The sequence below is a fragment of the Talpa europaea genome, assembly GCF_964194135.1.
Source record: "Talpa europaea genome assembly, chromosome: 12".
In the NCBI taxonomy this organism is placed as follows: Eukaryota; Metazoa; Chordata; class Mammalia; order Eulipotyphla; family Talpidae; genus Talpa; species Talpa europaea.
Genome location: NC_140079.1, coordinates 54715285 through 54737031, shown reverse-complemented (window position 1 = coordinate 54737031; position 21747 = coordinate 54715285). Strand labels below are relative to the sequence as shown.

General features: G+C 34.5%; 1 protein-coding gene across 2 annotated transcripts in view; it reads left to right on the top strand.

Moving 5' to 3' along the window:
* The window catches only part of XPR1 (xenotropic and polytropic retrovirus receptor 1), a gene marked incomplete at both ends in the record, with an annotated part of 187196 nt that overhangs the window by 116015 nt on the left and 49434 nt on the right, over positions 1–21747 (top strand). For both annotated transcript variants that reach the window (XM_084251518.1, XM_084251517.1), the window contains 4 exons: positions 7682–7905; positions 10497–10646; positions 10890–10973; positions 13694–13775. In XM_084251518.1, the coding sequence (XP_084107644.1) occupies positions 7682–7905; positions 10497–10646; positions 10890–10973; positions 13694–13775 (540 nt within the window). The remainder of the gene's footprint in view (positions 1–7681; positions 7906–10496; positions 10647–10889; positions 10974–13693; positions 13776–21747) is intronic.

Below are 21747 nucleotides of genomic sequence, written 5' to 3'. Positions count from 1 at the left end.
AGAATGAATACTACTAAAATGTGGGTATTTATTTTTATATTAATTCTGTTATCTACCAGTTACCATTTGGATTTTTGAACCTTATTTTTTTTAGAAGTTTACCATTTAATTTTTCTAGACTTCCATGCACTTGCTTATAAAATGAGCAAATTGGTTCCCAGCCTTCTAGGGTTCCACTGTGAGGAGTTAGAAGCTATTTTCAATATTTCCAGAAATGTGATATATGTAAATCATTTTACTGCTTACTATTTTTGTTACATATTTTTGGTTAATAAGATATGGTCATTTATACTTATAAATGAAATCTTTTAATATTTGAAGAAAAAGAAATATTTTAAAGGAGGGATCCTTTTTGGTGATGACATTGCTAACTAATCACTGACCTAGAAATCTCCCAGATCTCCTTTAGCATGAAAAATGGTATTTAATCTGGAGGCGAATATAGTAGTAGAAATCCTTTTTGTGGTGACCAGAAAGAAGTAGGCTTTTTCACTAGGAATCCAAATCATTTCATGTTACAACATCATTCTCCTTGAATCATTTTGTTTTCTCTCTTCATTCAAAATACTTAGTAGTTTTTAAGTAGTGTTTTTATATGCCTACATTAAAAAAAAGCATATCTGTTGTTTTTAATAATTTCACAATTAAAACAAGCAAGCCCTTTTTTATTGTTGAAATGTTTTAAATGGCTAAGTGCTTTTTCCTTTGTTTTCTAGATAATTTTTTTTTCCTGGACTGTCTTAATTTTTTTACTTCAGTTTACGTTAGGAACTCACAATAGTATTATGTGCTTTTCCTTTATTTACCAAAAAGGATGGAGGAAAAGGAGGAGGTAAAGAATGAGGATTACTGTTATATGGTTATCTGTAGTCCTATTGTACAGTGACTTGCCATATGTTTTTCTTTATGGATTTGAGGTGCTATAGATTGCTTCATACTTATTTGAGGCACAGTATATTGTATACCACCGAGTAATGAAATATAAGGGTTTCTTTCACTGAAATACTATTGTAAATATAGTACAGTGATTATGTGTATCTAGTACCCACATATTGAAACTATGACTTAGTGACTGGTTTTGTTCTTTGTTTATATGTGTGTTAAAATTTGTGTTAAATGTATATGCAGTTAATTAGGGTGATCATAGGTCTACAGTATTTTTTTAAATTCTATTGTCTTAGGATTTCTTCCTACGTCATGATTCTCTTGAGTTCATTACAACAAAATCAGTAAAGCGCTATTAAGGGACAGGGAATGGGAGGGCAGTTAGAGAAGTGAATTAAAGCAGCTAGTCTGTCTTGTTCTCTTGTTAACACATCAGATAAAGATTAAAATTATAGGGCCTCCCTGGTGGCGCAGTGACTTAAGTCTCAGTACAATGAAGCTATCAGCAGCCACTGCAGCACTAGTTCCATCCCTGGCCAGGTAGCTTATCCATATGGCACAAAAGACCTCTCCTGTCTCACCAGCTGCTCCCCTCAGCAGTGTATTTCAGTGGATCTGCCTGTTCTGCTCCCCACTCTGTCTCTGGTGAATCCTCTCACCCTCCCCCGTACCTCTGGCCTGTACCCCAGTTCTTGTATGTATAAATAAAATAAATCTTTGGGGAAAAAATTACAATTACAGTGGAATTTTTCAAAAATGGAATGTGGTGATGATCAGACAACTTTGCAAATTTCCTGAAATTCTTTTTAATTTTGTTAAAAAAAGAAGTGGTTGGTAGGTTTCTATTAAAAACAAGCCATGTGATGGCGCGGCAGACCTCACCTGTCTCACCCTCTGCTCCCCTCAGCAGTGTATTTCTTCAGTCTGCCTGTTCTGTTCCCCGCTTTGTCCCGGTGAATCCTCTTACCCTCCTGCGCATCTAGCCTGTACCCTGGTTCTTGTATAAATAAATAAATAAATCTTTTAAAAATAAATAAAAACAAGCCATGTGAAACCAACTTAATTTCTGTTCTACTTTCTTTTTCCCTCTTTCATTTTCTGTCTTTCTAAGACTGTTCAAAGGGGTCACATAGTTTTCAGGAGGCATCTTCACAAAAATGCAGACTTTTAAATTGTAGGTTGCAAACCCATGTGAGTCAGGAACTGAAAATACATGATGTCATCAGCATTTTTTTAAAACATGAATAAAATATAGTAGAATAGAAAATATTCTACTATACAGCCAATATGTTCGTTTACCAGTTCTGTCTGTTTTTTAAGTATATGTACAATGATGATACTTAGTACTTTAGAGTTTTACAAAGTAGTATGGAAGCTGACATAAAGAAACACTGAATTCACCTGGAGAAAAAAAATGAGATTGAGGAAAAGCTTCCAGAAGAAGTAACATTTAAATTGGGTCTTTGAAAATGCATAAGCATTTGCCAAATGTTCTTTGAGGAGTGTTTGTTTTGTTTTGTTTTATTTTGTTTTGTTTTGTTGTATTTCTCAGGTAACAGTAGGGAGATTTAGAGTATGGTGTTCCAGGGCAAGGGAAAATACCTATCCAGAAATATAATGGCATCAGAGTACATGATGTATTCAGAGGTGAGAAGGGTAAATTGTCTGCTGATACTGGAGTTGTAAAAGAAAAAAGAGTGAGTAGGTGGTTAGAGAGAAAATGGAAAAATAGAATACACATATGGAGACGTCTGACTTTGATATTTGAGAGTTTAACAGTTTCAAGTAATAAGAATTCCATATAAAAAGAGTATAAAAATTGCATGAAATATAACAAGACTAACTATCATGAATCATCTGTGATGGGCCAACTTTCTTATAAACTACTTTGTATTTTGAATAACACTGAGGTTCAAAAGTTGAATCAGCAGCATGGTAACATTCCAAGACAAGTAAGTAAATTATTCCAAAAGACACTATATTTTATCAAAAATTATTTTCTGTTTTATAACTTTAATATTCCCAAAATAGCTTGTAGCTCAAAGTACCTTTTTTCCCCTAAATATAATATATGTGTGTGTGTTGTGTGTGTGTTGTGCGTGTGTGTGTATCACTTTTGAGTGAAATTCAAAAAGATCTTATTTAAGTCTTATGACGTCTGAGGTGGTTTGAAAGTTCTTGAATACTTACTGGGAATTTTTATCAAATATATTTTGCATGAGAACTTACTGCATTAACATATATTACTAAAATAATAATCTGTTCTCATTCAGAATCACTTGATTTCCTGCCTTGAGTAGAAATTGGAATTTATCGCCAAAATAGACTATTACCATAATTATGAAATTGTCCAGAACTGTTCATTTTTATTATTAGTGTGTTTGTAGATTTTCATTCATAGACCATGGTATATTTTATATACACATATATCTACTTTTCCAGGCTCTGTGCTATCCTGTGTGTGAACTTTTTGGACCTCTGACTCTAGAAAATGGAGTTATCATTGCAAAATAGATTCAGAATATTGGTACCAAACTAGTGTTTCTCATCTTTTTAAAATGTATCCCTCTTTTGCTCAGTATGAAAATCTCACACCATGACTGTAGTAATATTCAGTGTGATTTTTTTTTCTATCAAATTACATATGCTTTATACTTCCTTACTCCTACTCAGGGATTCTCATATGCTCTTTTAGATAGCCATTCCCTTAAGAAAGAGAATCACTGGTTTAAAGAAAGTAGAAAAATACTCCTAAATTTTTTATTTCTCTTCTTTTTCTACATAGAAACTTGTATTGCTGGAGAATACTTTTTCCTGCATATTCATTCATTCAGCAAACATGGAGTGAACCTGCTACAGGCAAGCTCTCATGATACAAAGATGAAGCTGACAATACACAGAAATGTGTATATGAATGTTAATAGAGCATAATTTATATAGTATAAACCTAGAAACAAGCCACTTGCTCATCAGCTTTATTCACACAATGAAATGTATTCACACAATGAAATGGTGTATTTACACAGTGAAATATAGTTCAACAATAAAAGGAACAAACTGATACATGCTACAAAATGGATGAATCTCAAAATTATTTGCTAAGTTAAAGAGCCAGACACATACAGAAAAAGTACATATTGTATGATTCCTTTATATAAAATGTCCAGAAATGTCAAAACCATGGAGATAAAAAACAAATCAGTGGTTGCCTAAGGCTGGGGGTGGGAGTGAGAATTGTCAGCTTGGGTGATGGAAATATTCTAAAATGAGCTGTGGTTATACAACTCTGCAGATTTATTAAAAATCCACGAACTGTGAGCATACAGTGGGTGAATGCTATGACATATAAAGTATATTTGAGAAAAAATATTAAAAATGTTAATCATGTGTCTATGAAGATTATAGAACCATTGCCCTCAGAAAACTTGTTTAGTCATATAAACAAAGCAAACATACAAACAAAGAAGTGTATATACTATGCTGTATGTGTGCATACATATAGTTCCGTGAAAGCCCTAAGGAGAGAAGAGGGACTGAGGATTGTTAGGCAAGAAAGATTTTGCATATATAAAAATTGATAATTGAATTATTGAATTGGCTTTGTAAAATGAGTAAGTAGTTTGCCACTTGAGCGGTATTTGTTTCTTGATTTATTACTGGCATACAGCAGCAAATGACAGGTCTTCCTTGTTTGTACTTTTGGGACTTCTTACATTTTTGATATCCATGTAATGGAAAGTGTAAATATTACAAAATATATGTGTCTGTCTGTGAACCAATTAGGTATACTACAAGTTAAACCTGGGCTAACATTCTTGTCACCTGAATGCTATAAACCTCCACCTTGACTGCTTCAGAGCTATATAGTAGGGCATAATTCTAAAATGACCTCCAGGACACCCCCCCCCTTTCCTGCCCTCCCCCACTGCCCCGTTGTACACATACTTTCTTCCAGTTACTCAATCAAACACTAACCTGGGTGCTGCTATGAAGATGTAAATTAAGGTCCCAAATCAGTTGACTTTAAGAAAGGGAGATTATGCAAGTGAACCTGCTTACTCAGAATTGAGCTATTCCCAAGGAGAGTAGATTCAAAGAATGAGAATATTTCACTTGAGGCATTTCACCTTTGCTGACTGGGAATGGAGACTGGGAAAGGTACACTCTAGGATCTAAAAGTTATCTCTTTGGGGCCTCCCTGGTGGTGCCAGGGGGTAAGACGCAACCTATGAAGCTCACCTCAGCCACTACAGCACAAGTTTGATCCCCGGCCAGGGAGGTAACCCACATGACGCAGCAGATCTCTCCTGACTCGCCTGCTGCTCCCCTCAGCAGTGTATTTCAGTCGATCTGCCTGTTCTGTTCCCCACTCTGTCTCTGGTGAATCCTCTCAGCCTCCCAAAAACTCTGGCCTGTACCCCGGTTCTTATATGTATAAATAAATAAATCTTTTAAAAATAATAAAATAAAAGTTGTCTCTTCTACAGCCAATAAGAAAATAGGAATGGCAATGCTACAACTGCAGAGAACTGAATTCTGCCAGTACCAAGTGAGCTGTAAGAGTAACCATCCCTACCAATGAGAAAGTAGCCCTGCTGATACCTTGAGTTTAGTCTTATGGAACCTCACAGAGAACCTAGGCATATTATGCTTGGATTTCTGACCTGCAAAACTGGGCTAAATAATGAATTTTGTTTATAACAGTAAATCTGTAGTAATTTGTCATATAGCAATAGAAAATAAATTGGAAAAACAATGTCTAATAATCCTTGAAAGGTCTGGGTATTTCCTTTTCCCTAGTGCACCATCACTAAAGTGACCACTATAAATGCTCTTTAGCTATTTGAGGACACTTTTAGTAAGATGTACAGTATATACTTTTGTATATATTTTTGACTGGAACCACCCAAAAGGGAATCTGAACTAGCTTACTTCTGGAAACTAAGTAAGAGGTCATTACTCTCCATTGTGGTGATTAAAATCAAGCGTTTGACTATTAAGTCTGAAGGATTTTTTCTGTTATATTGATCAAGCAACATGCTAGTAAGTTGTCTATTTCATTCTGAATAATAACCATGATCAGTTAACATAGCCACAATCTCTATGGGTGAAAACATTCCGAATACTGATTTGCTCTGTTGCCTTCTATGGTAAATGCACTTACCTTGATTTTGATGGTTAAGTGCTACCATCTGGCCCTTCTCTTTCAGGAAATTATCCTTTCCACTGATGAGGTGGCCCATTTCAATGAACACATCTTTGTTTCATACCTGGCCTACAACACAACAACCTAACAGCCTTTTAATGATGCAGGTGTACATACATAAGTGTATGTACAACAGAAGTCATGATCTTTCACCTAGTTTCCAGACCACAAAAAAGACTTAAGGTTAGGAGAAGATAAGATTGTTTAGCAGTATACCAAGTAAAGAAGGGGAGAACTTTAAGGAAGAATTTACTACAAATAATACTTTGTTGTTATTATTGTATATCATTATCATCATTATTTACTGAGTAGTAATTGGCATGTTCTATGCTTCATTTACTCTGTACAACTGCATTATAAGATTATTGGTATTATATTTCATCTATGAATCATAGAAGTGTTAAAAAAAATAACTTTGCCTGAAGTTGCATAGCCCATTAATGATGAGGCAAGAATTTGAACCCAAATTTGCCTGGTTTCAATATACTAGTGATCATGGAAGAAAAGTTACAGAGGATTGTATTTTTAAATGTATGTATAACACAAATACACATGTATCCAGTTACACTTAATATGTTTTTGTTATTTTTTCTTTCCAGTCTTAATTTCATGTACCATCTGACTTTGGAGAAGTAATGAGATGTAGTGAGAAATGCAGCTGATTAGAAATCTAGAACCCAAATTCTAATCCTGTTTCTGAACTAACTTACGTAGCCAAAAAAATTCTTACTAGCGTCCTTAAAAAAATTGAGATATTCACATATCATAGAATTGACACTTTTAAAGTATACAATTCAATAGTCTTTAGTATATTTACAAGGTTGGACAACCATCATCTGTATCTATTTTCAGAACATTATCAACACCTCAAAAAGACCCCATACCTATTAGCAGTCACTCCCCATTTCTCTCCCCCACTTGCCTCCCACCCCAGTTACTGGCAACCACTAATCTATTTTCTGTCCCTTTAGGTTTTGCCTATTCTAAGTATTTCATATAAATAGAATCATATAATATGTGGAACTTTGTCTCTGACTTCTTTCATTTATTTATCTTCTTAAAAATTTATCCATGTTGTTGCATGAATCTGTACTTCATTCCTTTTTATGACTGAATACTATTCCATTGCGCACACATACCACATTTCATTTATCCATTCATTTACGGACATTTGGATTGTTCCCATTTGTGCCATGAATATAGATTTGCATATGCATACAAATTTTGTGTAAACATGTTTTCAGTTCTCTTGGATATATATCTAGGAGTAGAACTGCTGTATTTTAAAGTAACTCTGCTTAACCTTTCAAGAACTACCAACATATTTTTCAAATTCCAATGTGATGTGTATCCTCAATCTCAGTAATCTCTTAAATTATAAAATGAAAAGGTAATAGTTGAGCTTTTGCAGGGAGGGAAGTGTGACAGAGTGAAAGGAACATATTACACCAGTTCTAAATATTACAAGTAATACTTTTTCCCTAGAATTTTTAGGAAAACAAGCTAGAATAATTAGTTGAAATTCAGGAGTCAGAACTTTTCTAGCTTTTTTATCATGATTAATTGATCGTTCTGCTTTGTTTTTTATAGAAAAGCTTGCAGAGGCTCAACGCAGGTTTGCTACACTTCAGAATGAGCTTCAGTCATCACTGGATGTGCAGAAAGAAAGCACTGGTGTCACTACGCTGCGACAACGCAGAAAGCCAGTCTTCCACCTGTCTCATGAGGAACGTGTCCAACATAGGAATATTAAAGACCTTAAACTGGCCTTCAGCGAGTTCTACCTCAGTCTTATCCTGCTGCAGAACTATCAGGTGTGGAGTCTCACCCGGAGAATGGAACCTTTAAATAATTGATAGATTATAATAAATACAATTACCTTGATCAAAAAAGGAAAGTCCTTATCATGTCATTATTCATTACATTCCCATTGGGGTTTCAACTTTTTGTTGGCTAACAACCATGTATCAAAGGTGGTACGATAGTGTTAATAAGACGTCTGTGTTTGAAGATCAGTTTTCTAAATCCTTTTTGTGTGATATTCAGGAGTACCCCTTGACTGAAGATCTAATGTTGATAGTTTCCTTTATATTTTCAGAGGCACCTCTGGTTTGACAGGTAGTGCAGAATAGAAATAAGAGATATTACGTCTATCCAGCCACTATTGACTATAAGAGCTTTTATATTCTTTTTAACCTGTGGTAAAATTTCTACTAAAGTAGTTAAAGAGTGCTAACTTTCGTTCAGCTAACACTAATAATACAAAAGATATTTTCAACCCGCCATTCAGAATTCTTTTGATTTTATTATTCACAGAATGCAGTTAACTATATTTTTGATCTTGTTAAGGAACAGAAATAGTTAGCACAAATGTGTGGAGACTGAGTATCTAGACTGTTAAATTACTGTATATTTTTAAAACTCAATCTGGAAAGTTGAACTACCCTGTATGCTAAATTAAGAAGATACAGGGCACTTAATCATCTGTAATTCTTTATAGGTTTGTTTACATAGTTAAATATATAAATGTACTGAAGAACAGATTTTTGTTCAATAATAAACATTTAAGTACACAAAACATCTCCCTAATCTTTAGAAAGCCCTTATACACTCTTTCTCAAATTATTCTTATGATTATGTTTAATCAATGGTGAGGATCATTACAAGGTCATATCCTACATAAAAAGTAAAGTTTATGTAACAAAAACATTCCAGTATAAATACTGGAATTTTAAAATAAATAAGTATAGCCTCATATCTATACTAATCTAATAGCTAATATATGTTTTTCCATCTTTCCCTTCACAATTCTACTTTCTTCCTTGGTGATTTAATATGTTATTCAAAATATACCCAGTTGGAAAATAGTTTTAGAAAAACAGAAATTATATAATGTGTATGATGGAAAATTCCTTTCTTTTGAAATTACTTATAGCTTCATAATTTATTTTTAAAAGAAACAGAAAAATGTATTCTTTACTATAATGCCATGAAGCATTAGCATTTCACATTGCATTGATTATGCTTATATGTTACAGGGAAATACACTTATTAAATTTTATTTTGTTAACTTTCCCAGATGCTTTTGTCTGGGGTAATCATTAGAATCTACTTTGGAAAACAAGAGTAGCTGATAACTGTGAAGGTTCTGGGCCTCCCTGGTGACCTAGGGGTTAAGTCTCATTGATACAACTGCTATGGCTTGAGCGCAATCCCCAGCCAGGGAGCTAATCCACATATGGCACAGCAGACCTCTCCTGTCTCGCCTGCTGCTCCCCTCAGCAGTGTATTTCAGTAAATCTGCCTGTTCTGCTCCCCACTCTGTCCTGGTGAATCCTCTCACCCCCTGCACCTCTGGCCTATACCCCAGTTCTTCTATATGCAAAAATAAATTAAGAAAAAAAAACACAAACTATGAAGGTTCTGATCTGGTTACCATTTCTTGAGACTGTTTATTCTGTAGGAATACATTTATTTTGAGAATAAAGAGAAAAAAATGGATTGAAAACAGTCTCCAAGTCACAGGATATGACCCCAAGGAGTATTTAAGGTGATTCATTGACTTGTGAGAAAAAAGAAATTATATAGAAATTAGCAAGCAAAGCCTGATTGAGAGTGAGTCCTTAACTTTCTTTTACTGATGGCAATACATGATCAACAAATTTAGAAGACTGTTTAAAGAATCTTGCAAAATCCATGGTTTCCTGATTTTTTTACATGTTGATCAAGAACATGAGAATGTAGAAAAGTATAGTATGTTGATAGTATAAATATTAAATAAAAGACTTCCTTACCCATTATCAACAAAAGCTTGTAAGCATGATCCTTTCTTCTTTTCTACTGACTTTACTTCATTCCCATCTCCAAACTGAGAATGCATGGAAGGACATGAAAATTAAGAGAAGGAAGCTTTCTTTTTCCATTACAGTACACACATGCTGCCATGGTAGGGAGAAAGGCATAGCTGTACCGGTCCTTCAAAAAGCAAAAAACTACTAGATATATTCAGTGCATGATAAAGCCAAAATTTTCTCTAAAAATGCTTTTTTGATCAAAGAATCAAAATAATATAAATCAGTTATTTTGAAAACAACTAGATATAGGAACATGGAAGTAAAAATGTTCAGAGTTAAGGAATTTAATTAATTTACTTGAAATAGAAATAATAGGGTTCATAGTGTAGGAATTCTTTGTATCACTGATTGTATATTGCCTTGAAATGAATAAATGAAATAAGAAAGAAGAGTCTTACATTTTAGTAGTAAGTGCTTTCATTAAAGTGTTGCCATTGCCCTCAGTAAACATTCTTCATCCAGTCAGCTTGTTCAATGCATAGTGCTTATTAATTTTCATTTTCTTTTATGGTGGTGGAAATTATAATAGTGTCTTTCATTTCTTTCTCTAGAATCTGAATTTTACAGGGTTTCGAAAAATCCTTAAAAAGCATGACAAGATCCTGGAAACATCTCGTGGAGCAGATTGGCGAGTAGCTCATGTAGAAGTGGCACCATTTTATACGTGCAAGAAAATCAACCAGCTCATCTCTGAAACTGAGGTGCAATAATCCCACTTATGTAGTACATATTTTCAATAACATTCATCTTATTTCTAATGAAATAATTCCTCTTTTCTGTTTTCCTTTTGTAATTGTTTGCTAGTTTTGAATACATATATTCCTACTCATTTTTTCTATTGCTTTATCAACCTATTGCTTTTTCATTATTATGGTTCAGAATAATTTAAACATTACTCAAGTTTAATAAAATCTGTGTCAGAATTTAATATTATGTCTTTCTAGGCTGTGGTGACCAATGAACTTGAAGATGGTGACAGACAAAAGGCTATGAAGCGTTTACGTGTCCCACCTTTGGGAGCTGCTCAGGTGAGTGTTTGCTTCTAGTTGGGTGATTTTTCCTGATTAGTAATCAACACAGTCTGTTCTGCTGGTAAAATGTATTAGTTTCCTTACTTCAAAAAAAGTTTCAGCCAAAATTTATAAATAGTTGCTACTACTGCTTTTGTCTTAAAAAACTCAATGCCAGATCTCACTTCTTTTTTTTTTTAATAGAGGCATGTTTTTATTTATTTGTTTGTTTGTTTGTTTGTTTGTTTGTTTTGTTTATACATGCACTGGGTACAGTCAGAAACGCGGGAGGGTGAGAGAATTCACCAGAGCCAGAACGGGGAGCAGAGCAGGCAAAAGGATCGAAGTACACTGCTGAGGGGAGCAGAGGGCTGCAGGAGAGGTCTGCGCGCCATGTGGGACCCTCCTCTGGTGGCTGGGGAGCAGCTGGGGATCGAACCGGCGCTGCAGAGGCTGCGGGCAGCTTCGCAACCCAGCGCTCAACCACTGCGCCACCTGGGAGGCCCCAGATCTCACTTCTTAATGAATTCTCCTTCCATAATGAATGTAGTGTCCTCCCACCTTTTTCTTCTTGCTCTTACCAAATGATTAAGATATTTACTTGATGATGTTGGGGAGGGAGAGTCTGATGTGCTTGGGTGCTGCTACAAGGTTTTATCCAAAACACAGAAGTTATCTTTTAAAATACACTTATAAAACAATATCTGCAGAATAATTATACCAAAGAAGCATTTATTAAGTGCTATCATCTGTGAATGAAATAAGTCTCAAATGTAAAAGAATTTAAATCATAGCAGGTATCTTCTGTCACTGCAATGCAATGGAAATCAGTAACATAGCTTCCTCATCCTAATAAAAGGGATGTACAAAAAAATTTATGACTAATATCATACTAATGGTGAAACACTGAATAGTTCTCTGTAACTGGGGACAAAAAAGGATATTCACTCTTACCACTCCTATACAACATTGTACTGGAGATTATAGCCAGTGCAGTAAGGTAAGAAAAGGAAATAAAATTTTTCTGATTAGAGAGAAAGACATAAATGTGATGGGACTTTTTGCTGGTGACAGGATGACCTGTGCAGAAAATCAAGTGAATCTATACAATAGATACTAAAACTAATCATTGAGTTTAGCAGGGTTGCAGAGTACAAATTCAGTATATCAGTTGCATTTCTATCCATCAGGAACAATTGAAATAAAAATTTTAAAAAACAATGCTTCTTACAATCAAAATATTTAGGAATTGATCTGACAAAATTAGATTTTAATTTTCAACACAAAAAATGTTTAAGATGCATTTAGTCCTAAATTAAGAATTTAGGTATCTGTCACTGATAAATAATAAGTGTATTAGAGATAATCTCAATGCTTTTTGTTCACTTGAAGAGTTTTAGAAAACATTTAAAATACCTTTGGCACTGACTGCCAAAGTTTTTTATAACATTCATAGCAAATATTTAAATACATAAGATTATCCATGTTTTTCATTCCTTTATGTTTAAAATATCAGGTACTTTTATTTATTTTAGAAAACGGTTCATTTAAAAATCATTTTCTGGGCCTCCTGGTGGTACAAGGGTTAAAGTCTCAGCAATATCAACCTATAGGCAGTCACTGAAGCCTGAGTTGGATCCCTGGCCAGGGAGCTAACCCATACATGATGCAATAGGCCTCTCCTGCCGGTCCACTGCTCCCTTCAGCAGTGTATTTCAGTAGATCTGCCTGTTCTGCTCTCCACTCTGTCTCTGGCGAATTCTCTCGCCCCCTGCACCTCTGTCCTTCTCTCTCACCCAGTTCTTATATGCATAAATAAATAACAATAAGTCTTTAAATAAATAAATAATAAAAAAACATTTTCTGATATAAAAAAGTACAGTATAATAGGGAAAAGTTTTTTAAATTATCCCAGTATAATAGTGTGTGTACTACTGTCAGAAAATAAATGTTCTTATTTTCACTTTTGTCTCTAAATTATTACTCATAGTACCAAATATATGAACTCCAACTGGATAATACTGACTTAGAAAATCTAAAGATGTATACATTATAAGAATAAAATTGCATCTTGTCTCTCCTTTAAGAAAAACTCAAGATATATATAACGTTATGCCTAAGATTATAATCTTGTTTATTTAGTAACTCAGATTTCTGTAAAAGAATTTCAGTAACTGGCAACTCTGTTCTAATATTATATGATAGTGAAGGAGGATTCTCTTTCAAATTTATAAAAATTCAGATCCTGAAATAATTGTTCTCATGATAGAATTTTGAGACTCTTATTAATAATTTATTATAGCATATACTAAAGTATTCAGGGTCTCCCCTGGTGGTGCAGTGGTTGAGCGCTGGGCTGCGAAGCTGCCCACAGCCTCTGCAGCACCGGTTCAATCCCCGGCCAGGTTCAATCCCCGGCCACCGGCTAGGGCCCCACATGGCGCATAGACCTCTCCTGCCACGCCCTCTGCTCCCCTCAGCAGTGTATTTCGTCAGTCTGCCTATTCTGTTCCCCACTCTGGCTCTGGTGAATTCTCTCACCCTCCTGTGCTTCTGACTGTACCCAGTGCTTGTATAAATAAATAAATAAATAAATAAATAAATAAATAAATAAATAAATGAATGAATGAATGAATGAATGAATGAATGAATAAATAAATAAATAAATAAATCTTTAAAAAAAAAAAAAAGTATTCAATAATTTCCCTATACCCAAAATGCTGTTTTTCTGTCCACAGCCTGCACCAGCATGGACTACTTTTAGAGTTGGCCTATTTTGTGGAATATTCATTGTACTGAATATTACCCTTGTCCTTGCCGGTAAGTATTTTAAATTTTGAATTAATTTGTTCTTACTATTTGCCTATGATGTCTTCTGTCCCTATGTAAGAAATCAAATTTGTAACTACCAAAGGTACCAAAAGAGAAGTCAATCTGTCAGGGTTAAATTTTTTGTTCTTTCTTTGGTAAGGTGGGAGAAGATGGTGTTGGTTGCTTGGTTTTTCCTTTGGATACAGTTGCCTTTTAAAAACATTGAGTTTATGAATTTTTATTTTCCATCATTTTCTAGTTTTTATTGTATTACTTTAGACTTTTTCAGAGTTCACTTACCAAGAACCTCAGTTCCCTTAATTTCATAGGAGAGTAACATATTACAAAATTTATGTATTAAAACTGACTTGTGAAAATTTTCTCACGTCCTCCCCAGAATATAGTTACAATTACTCTGTATTTACTTTTTTAAAACCGTGGTTTTGTAATATCCTGTTCTATAGAAGTTAAAGGTTACAAAGAGGTAGGAGGAGTTGTTAGAAACAACCACACTCCAACATCAAGAAATGATTTAACAGCAGGGGAAGCATAAACTCAGCTAAAATCTTTTAGCAGAAATTGATGCACCCTTCAGCAGCATTTGACATTGTTGATCACTCCTTGAAACTCTTCACTTGATTTTCCTGGGAGACCACACACAGCCAGTTTTCCTATTAAACTCTGCTGACAGTAGAGGCCTCCTTGGTAGCACAAGGGCTTAAGTCTCAGCACTATCAAGCTATCGCCAGCCACTGCAGCATGAATTTGATCCCCAGCCAGGGAGCTAACCCACATGGCACAACAGAACTCTCCTGTTTTGCCTACTGCTCCTCTCAGCAATGTATTTCAGTAAATCTGCCTGTTCTACTCCCCACTTTATCTCTGGTGAATCATCTCACCCTCCCCTGCCCCACACCTCTGGCCTACACCCCAGTTCTTGTATGCATAAATAAAATAAATCTGTTAGGGCATGTCCCTGGACTCAATCCTCAAATCTCTCTCTGTCCATATTCATTTCCTATATAGTCAATGTTATTCAAGGCTTTGGCTATAAATACTATCTGTATGCTAATGTTTTCCAAGCATGTATACTCTCTCCCCTGTGTGATATCTGATTGGCTACTTGAATGTCTAATAGGCATCTCAAACTTAAATGGATAAATTAATTTTACCCCCAAATACATATTTTCTTCTATCACATTCCATCAGTTGCTCAGGCCAAAATTCTTTAGCCTCTCTCTCCCCTCACACCTCATCTCCAATCCATCTGCAAATCCTATTGCTCTGTCTTCAAAGTAGTTCTGAATTTGATCACCTCTACCAGTGCTATCCATATCTAAGCAACCATTTCTTGCTTGGTATACTCAGCAACCATTTCAACTTTTCTCTCTTTAGTCTTTATCCACTCTTGCCTCCTTATAGTCACCAAGGTCTTTTTTTTTTTTTTTTTTTTAGTAATTTAGATCATATCAAATCCATTAATGATTTCTCTCACAATAAAATTGAAACTTCTTGCTGTGGCCTCAAGATTCTGCAGGATTCTGCCGCTGTTGGCTTTTCTGACTGTATATTCTGTTATCCCCCCACACTCGTTTCACTTGTTTATTACTGTCCTTGAGTTCAAACTCATTTCCATGCATGAGGGCTTGTAATTACCTAAAAGTCCCTTTCCCAAGATGCCTACATGGTTGTTCCCTCACTTCATATAGTCTCTGTTCAAATACCCCCTCCTCAGTAAGACATTTCCTGATCACCCTGCCCTGAAATAGCCTGTTCTACCCTTTAGCCTATGTTGATTTTCTTCAGAATGCTTGTAACTATATGATATATTACTACATATTTATGTTTCTTGTTATCTGTTTTCCTACTGAAATGTAAGTTCATTGACTTCTGGGCTTTTGTCTCCCCTATTCATCATTGTAACCCCAGTACCTATGGATAGTATCTAGAACTCTCTCTGGGGCATAAAAGTTTAAAAAATATTGGTGTATAGAAGTGAAGGACAGAGATGAAATTAAATGATACAGAAAAATTGCATAAACAATGGAAAGAGACAACTGAACTTATTTTTCCTTATGAACATACTTCCTTGTAAAGATTGTCATTCACACATTACAAAATTATAATCCAGATTATAATGGCTTTTAGGGAGTATATGTTTTCAGTTGTATTTCTCTACCAGTTACTAAAAATCTACCCTAATAATTGCCATCATGATTTAATATTGTTGTAATTAAAGGTCATATTGTAATATAGATATATTTCTTTAGGTGAATATAGCCTATATAAAATACATGAAAATACTACAATTTAAAAAAAAATCCTACCCATAGAGTATAAAGCTCGTTGTTGAGGAAGAAACACTGACTTGGATCCAAAAGGCCTTGCTTGGGTTTCCAGCTCCACTGCTGATTGTTTGGGCTTTAAGGATTACCTAACTTCTCTGAAACAATTTTCTCATTTCTTAAATGCATTTAATACCTTAAATTTACAGGGTTATTTTAGAATTCATTCAATTAGTAAATTTTATAGATCTCATCATTCTTGATATTCATTACTCTTAAGCTAAATAAAATCCTTTTCCTTATAAAACTTACTATGCCAGAAAGATTAAGATAGTAATAATACACTAAGGAGAGAAAATGTTAAATGTTCTAAGCAGGTCAAAGGAACAAGTAAGTGTTTTAAACAAGTAAAAGTTTAAATGAAAGCATCAGGGAAGACATTGTGAAACAATATGAAATAGCATTATGCTGGACATTAATGGGCTGAAAAGCATTCCAGGAGGAGACAGATGAGCAGAGATTTTAGTTGACTGGAGAATGAGGTGGAGGGCATGAAGGAGAGTAGGTTATGAAAAAGAGAAGTGATACATTCAACTAGAATGAAGGAGAATATTAGATGACAGTGTAAAAAGCTAGCTTGAGACTGGTTCACAGAGGTGAGCTAAGAAGTATAAGTAAATGTCTATAATTGTGAATCACTACAGCAATACAAAATATATGGTGTGTTTTTTTACTCAGCAATCAAAAAAGATAAACTCATGCCATTCATAGCAACATGGCTGGAGCTGGACGGGATTATGCCCAGTGAAATATCCAGAAAGAAAAAGAAAAATATTGGATGGTTTCACTTATAGGAGGAATGTAGGGGAACCAAATAAGGGATCAGGAAAAAAAAGTGGTTATAATAAATTAAAAATCAAAATCAACAGGCAACTATAAGCCAGAGACATTCTGTACGGGAGGAGGAAGGACAAGGATCAAAACAGGGGTGGGAGAGCACAAGGGACTATGGTGGTGGTGCACGGCTGAATTGGTGGGAATTTCATGGGGACTATTCCTGAGAGGAGAAAGCATACATTGTACAAAAATGAAGAATGATGTAAAATAGGTAGAAAATATATATATGGTGTATGTGATAGAAGTTATTTCGCTAGGAAAAAAATCTAGTCATTTTTGTGTACAGGATTTTTCCTTTTATTTCCAAGATGAACTTGGTAGTAGTATTATCATCATCATTAAAATAAGATCTAAGAAAACAAAAATAAATTTTTATTCTTTTTATGTGACTGAATTGCAAAGATTTTTTTTTTTTTTTCATTTCAAGGACTAGTTGAGGTTTTATTTTCTTTTGTAAATACAGACTGCATTTTTGTGAGACATTGTGATTTGTCTTTTAACATGTGTGGTTCATGTATTTAATGTTGTGCACTATGTTCTCTCACCTCAGAAATCTTTGTTTGATCTTTGTGTGTGTGTCTGTTGGGGGTGATGGAGAAATGGCAGGGTAAATATAGTTAAAACCAGCTATCTATCCTTATTTGTCCCCCAGCGGGTCTTAAAAGATAACAGCGTTGAGAGTTGAGAGAGAGACACAGCAATAATAGTGCATGTACAAGCATGATTCTTTTTTTCAAACATTCACATGAAAAAATAATGTGCATAATTGCTGTAGTTTCTCAAGGGGACATGACCTGTTATTTAATAATTTGTCAGAAAATAACATATTCCAGTTATTTAGTTGCATGAAGATGAAGTTGTTTAGATTTTTAGAAAGTTGTTCTGTAATAATCTTTACTTACTTTGATATAATAGCAATATACTTTACTTTTTGATTGTTTAAAGTGCATAATAAGGGTTTAAAATAACAGGTTCTTGTATACTAGTGGTGAGACTATTAATTGTAATCTCTTTAAAGGATAATTTGGCTGTGTATATAAATATCATATGTATAGATATAACAAATATAGATTTTATCTATTAAATAAATTTGATTAAGCAATTTATTTCTAGAAACTTATCTTACAAACATACTCGTACTTGAGTGCACAGGCATATAGGAAAGGAGGATATTCTTTGCTGTTTTATTTATAAGAGCAAATGTCCATCAATTGGGAATTGCTTAAATAAATAGATCATATTAATTGCTATACGGTACAGTGGAATGCCATGAAGATATTAATATGAATGAGTGAAAATGGGTGCTGTACTTTGAAGAACTGTTTGACAGTGTCTGCCAAAACTGAGCATATAATATATTGGGTTGTTTCTATCTTTTGGCTAATATGAATTTGCTGCTATGAACATGTCTATATATATGGATTTATTTGAGTACATATTTTTAATCCTTTTGGATATATACAATAAGTCCTTGAATAACATCATTTAGTTATAACATTAGTGAGAAAAAAATCCCAGCTGAATTGAACAGAATGGCATTATTTGAGGACCTAATTTTTATTCATCATTTTGCTTAAAGTTGCAGTTTCCAAGAAGCTATTGACCCCGAAGGTTAAATGGGCATTTAGTGTACCTAGATGCTGAATTCCTCAGTTCTATGATATTTCTGTTAACAATGAGGAACTACCAAATTGTTTTACACAAAGGCTACACCATTTTCCATTCCCACCAACAATTTATGAGAGTTCCATTTTCTCCACACCCTCACCAACTCTTACAATTTTTTGTTTAAAAAAATTACATCCATTCTAGTGGGTGTGAAGTGGTAGATCTCATGGTTTTGACTTGTGTTTCCCTAATAACTAATGATACTACTGAACATTTCACTTGAGTGTTGGTTGGTTGAATATTTTCTTTGGAACACTGTCTATCCAAGTCCTTTGCCCATTTTAAAATTAAATTGTCCTCTTATTGGTAAGTTACAAGAGTTCTTTATATATACTGGATAGTAGAACCTTATCAGATGCAATTTGTAGATATTTTCCTATTGTATTAATTGTCTGTTACTTCCTTAATGTCCTTTGATGCACAAAATTTTTTAATTTTGTTGAAGTTCAGTCTATCTGTTTTTTCCTTTCATTATGCTTGTGTTGTAGTAGCTAGTAATTCATTGCTAAATCCAAGGTCATGAAATTTACCCTACATTCTAAGAGTTTTGTGGTTTTAGCTCTTTTATTTAGGTCATTGATCCATTTTGAAATAATTTTTTATACTTGTATGGTGTTTGGTAGAAATTCAATTTATTTCTTTGGCATGTGGATAGCCATCTCTCCCAGCCCCATTTTTTTTTATTTTTTATTTTTTATAGTCCCCATACAGTTGCAACCCCCTTATTTTGACCCCAATACCTCCTTGCACCCCCCCATAGTGTGTCTCTGGTTCATAGTCATTTGTTGATTTTGATTTTTTCTTTCTTATAGTTATTCTTTTTCCTGGTCCCTTATTTAGGTTTTCTAAATTCCTGCTATGAGTGAGACCATCTGGTATTTTTCTTTTTCTTTCTGGGTTATTTCGCTGAGCATGATCCCTTCCAGTGCCATCCATGTTGCTGCAAATTGCATGTGTTTATCTTTTTTGATTGCTGAGTAATATTCCATGGTGTATATGGACCACATCTTCTTGATCCAGTCATCTGTTTTTGGGCATTTGGGTTGTTTCCAAAGCTTAGCTATTGTAAAAAGTGCTGCTATAAACATAGGGGTGCAGGTGCCCTTTGGAATTAATGTTTCTGTGTCCTTTGGGTAAATACCTAGGAGTGGAATTGCTGGATCATATGGAAGTTCTATCTTTAGTAGGTCGAGGAATCTCGACACAGCTTTCCATAGTGGTTGGACCAGTTTGCACTCCCACCAGCAGTGTAGGAGAGTTCCTTTTTCTCCACATCCTCGCCAACATTTGTTGTTGCTAGTTTTTTTAATATGTGCCATTCTCACTGGTGTGAGATGGTATCCCATTGTAGTTTTGATTTGCATTTCCCTGATTGCAAGTGACGTTGAACATTTTTTCATATGCCTGTTGGCCATTTGTATTTCCTTTTTGGAGAAGTTTCTTTTTAGCTCTTCTGCCCATTTTTTGACTGGATTATTTTCTTTGTTTTTGTTAAGTCTCGTCAGCTCTTTGTAGATTTTTATGATCAGTCATTTATCATTAGTGTTGTGTGCAAAAATTTTCTCCCAGTCGGTGGGGTTTCTTTTTGTTTTGGTTATTGTCTCTTTTGCTGTGCAGAAGCACTTTAATTTGATGTAGTCCCAGCTGTTTATCTTTGCCTTCACTATCACTGCTTTGGGTGATGTGTCTGTAAAGAAGTCTTTGAGGTGCATGTCATATAGTGTTTTGCCTATATTTCCTTCTATATATTTCATGGTTTCAGGTCTTATGTCTAGTTCTTTAATCCATTTTGATTTGGTTTTTGTGCATGGTATGAGGTAGTAGTCAAGTTTCATTCTTTTGCATGTAGTGACCCAGTTTTCCCAGCATCATTTATTGAACAAACTCTTTGCTCCAGTGCATATTCTTTGTTCCTTTGTCAAAGATTAGTTGACCATAAATCTGTGGGTTTATTTCTGGGTTTTCTATTCGGTTCCATTGGTCCATGTGTCTGTTCTGGTTCCTATACCATGCAGTTTTGATTATTATGGCTTTGTAGTATAGTTTGAAATCTGGGAGAGTGATGCTTCCATTCCCTTCTCTTTTTTTCAGGAGGGTTTTGGCTATTCAGGGTTTTTGGTGGCTCCATATGAATTTCATCAATATTTTTTCTATTTCTTTGAAGAATGACATTGAAATTTTTATTGGAATAGCATTGAACCTGTAGATTGCTTTTGGTAGGATGGCCATTTTGATAATGTTAATTCTTCCGATCCATGAGCAGGGGATGTCTTTCCATTTCTTTGTGTCTACTTCTATTTCTTTTAACAGTGTTTTATAGTTTTCTTTATATAGGTCCATTATTTCTTTTGTTAGGTTTATTCCCAGGTACTTGATTTTTTTTGTTTCAGTGATAAAAGGAATGGTTTTCTTGATTTCTTCTTCAGATTTATTGTTTGTGTATAAGAAGGGCTACTGATTTTTATGCATTGATTTTGTATCCTGCCACTTTACTAAACTGATTGATTAGTTTAATTAGTTTTTCTGTGGAGTTTTTGGGGTTCTCTATGTATATTATCATATCATTCGCAAATAGTGATAGTTTGACTTCTTCCTTGCCTATTTGGATTCCTTGTATGTCTTTCTCTTGTCTTACTGCTCTGGCTAGGACTTCCAGTATTATGTTGAAAAGCAGTGGTGAGAGTGGACATCCTTGTCTTGTCCCAGATCTTAATGAGAATGCTTTCAGCTTTTTACCATTGAGAATGATATTGGCTATGGGCTTGTCATATATGTCCTTTATGATGTTGAGGTATGTTCCTTGCATCCCGAGAATTTCAAGGGCCTTTATCATAAATGGGTATTGTACTTTGTCGAATGCTTTCTCAGCATCTATGGATATGATCTTATTGTTTCTATATTTCTTTTTGTTGATGTGTTAGATTACGTTTATTGATTTTTGGATGTTGAACCATCCTTGTGTCCCTGGAATAAATCCTACTTGGTCATGGTGAATTATCTTATGGATGCATTGTTGGATTCTGTTGGCAAGGATTTTATTGAGGATTTTTGCATTAGTGTTCATTAGGAAGATTGGCCTGTAATTTTCTTTTTTTATGCTGTCTTTGTTGGGTTTTGGTATTAGTGTAATG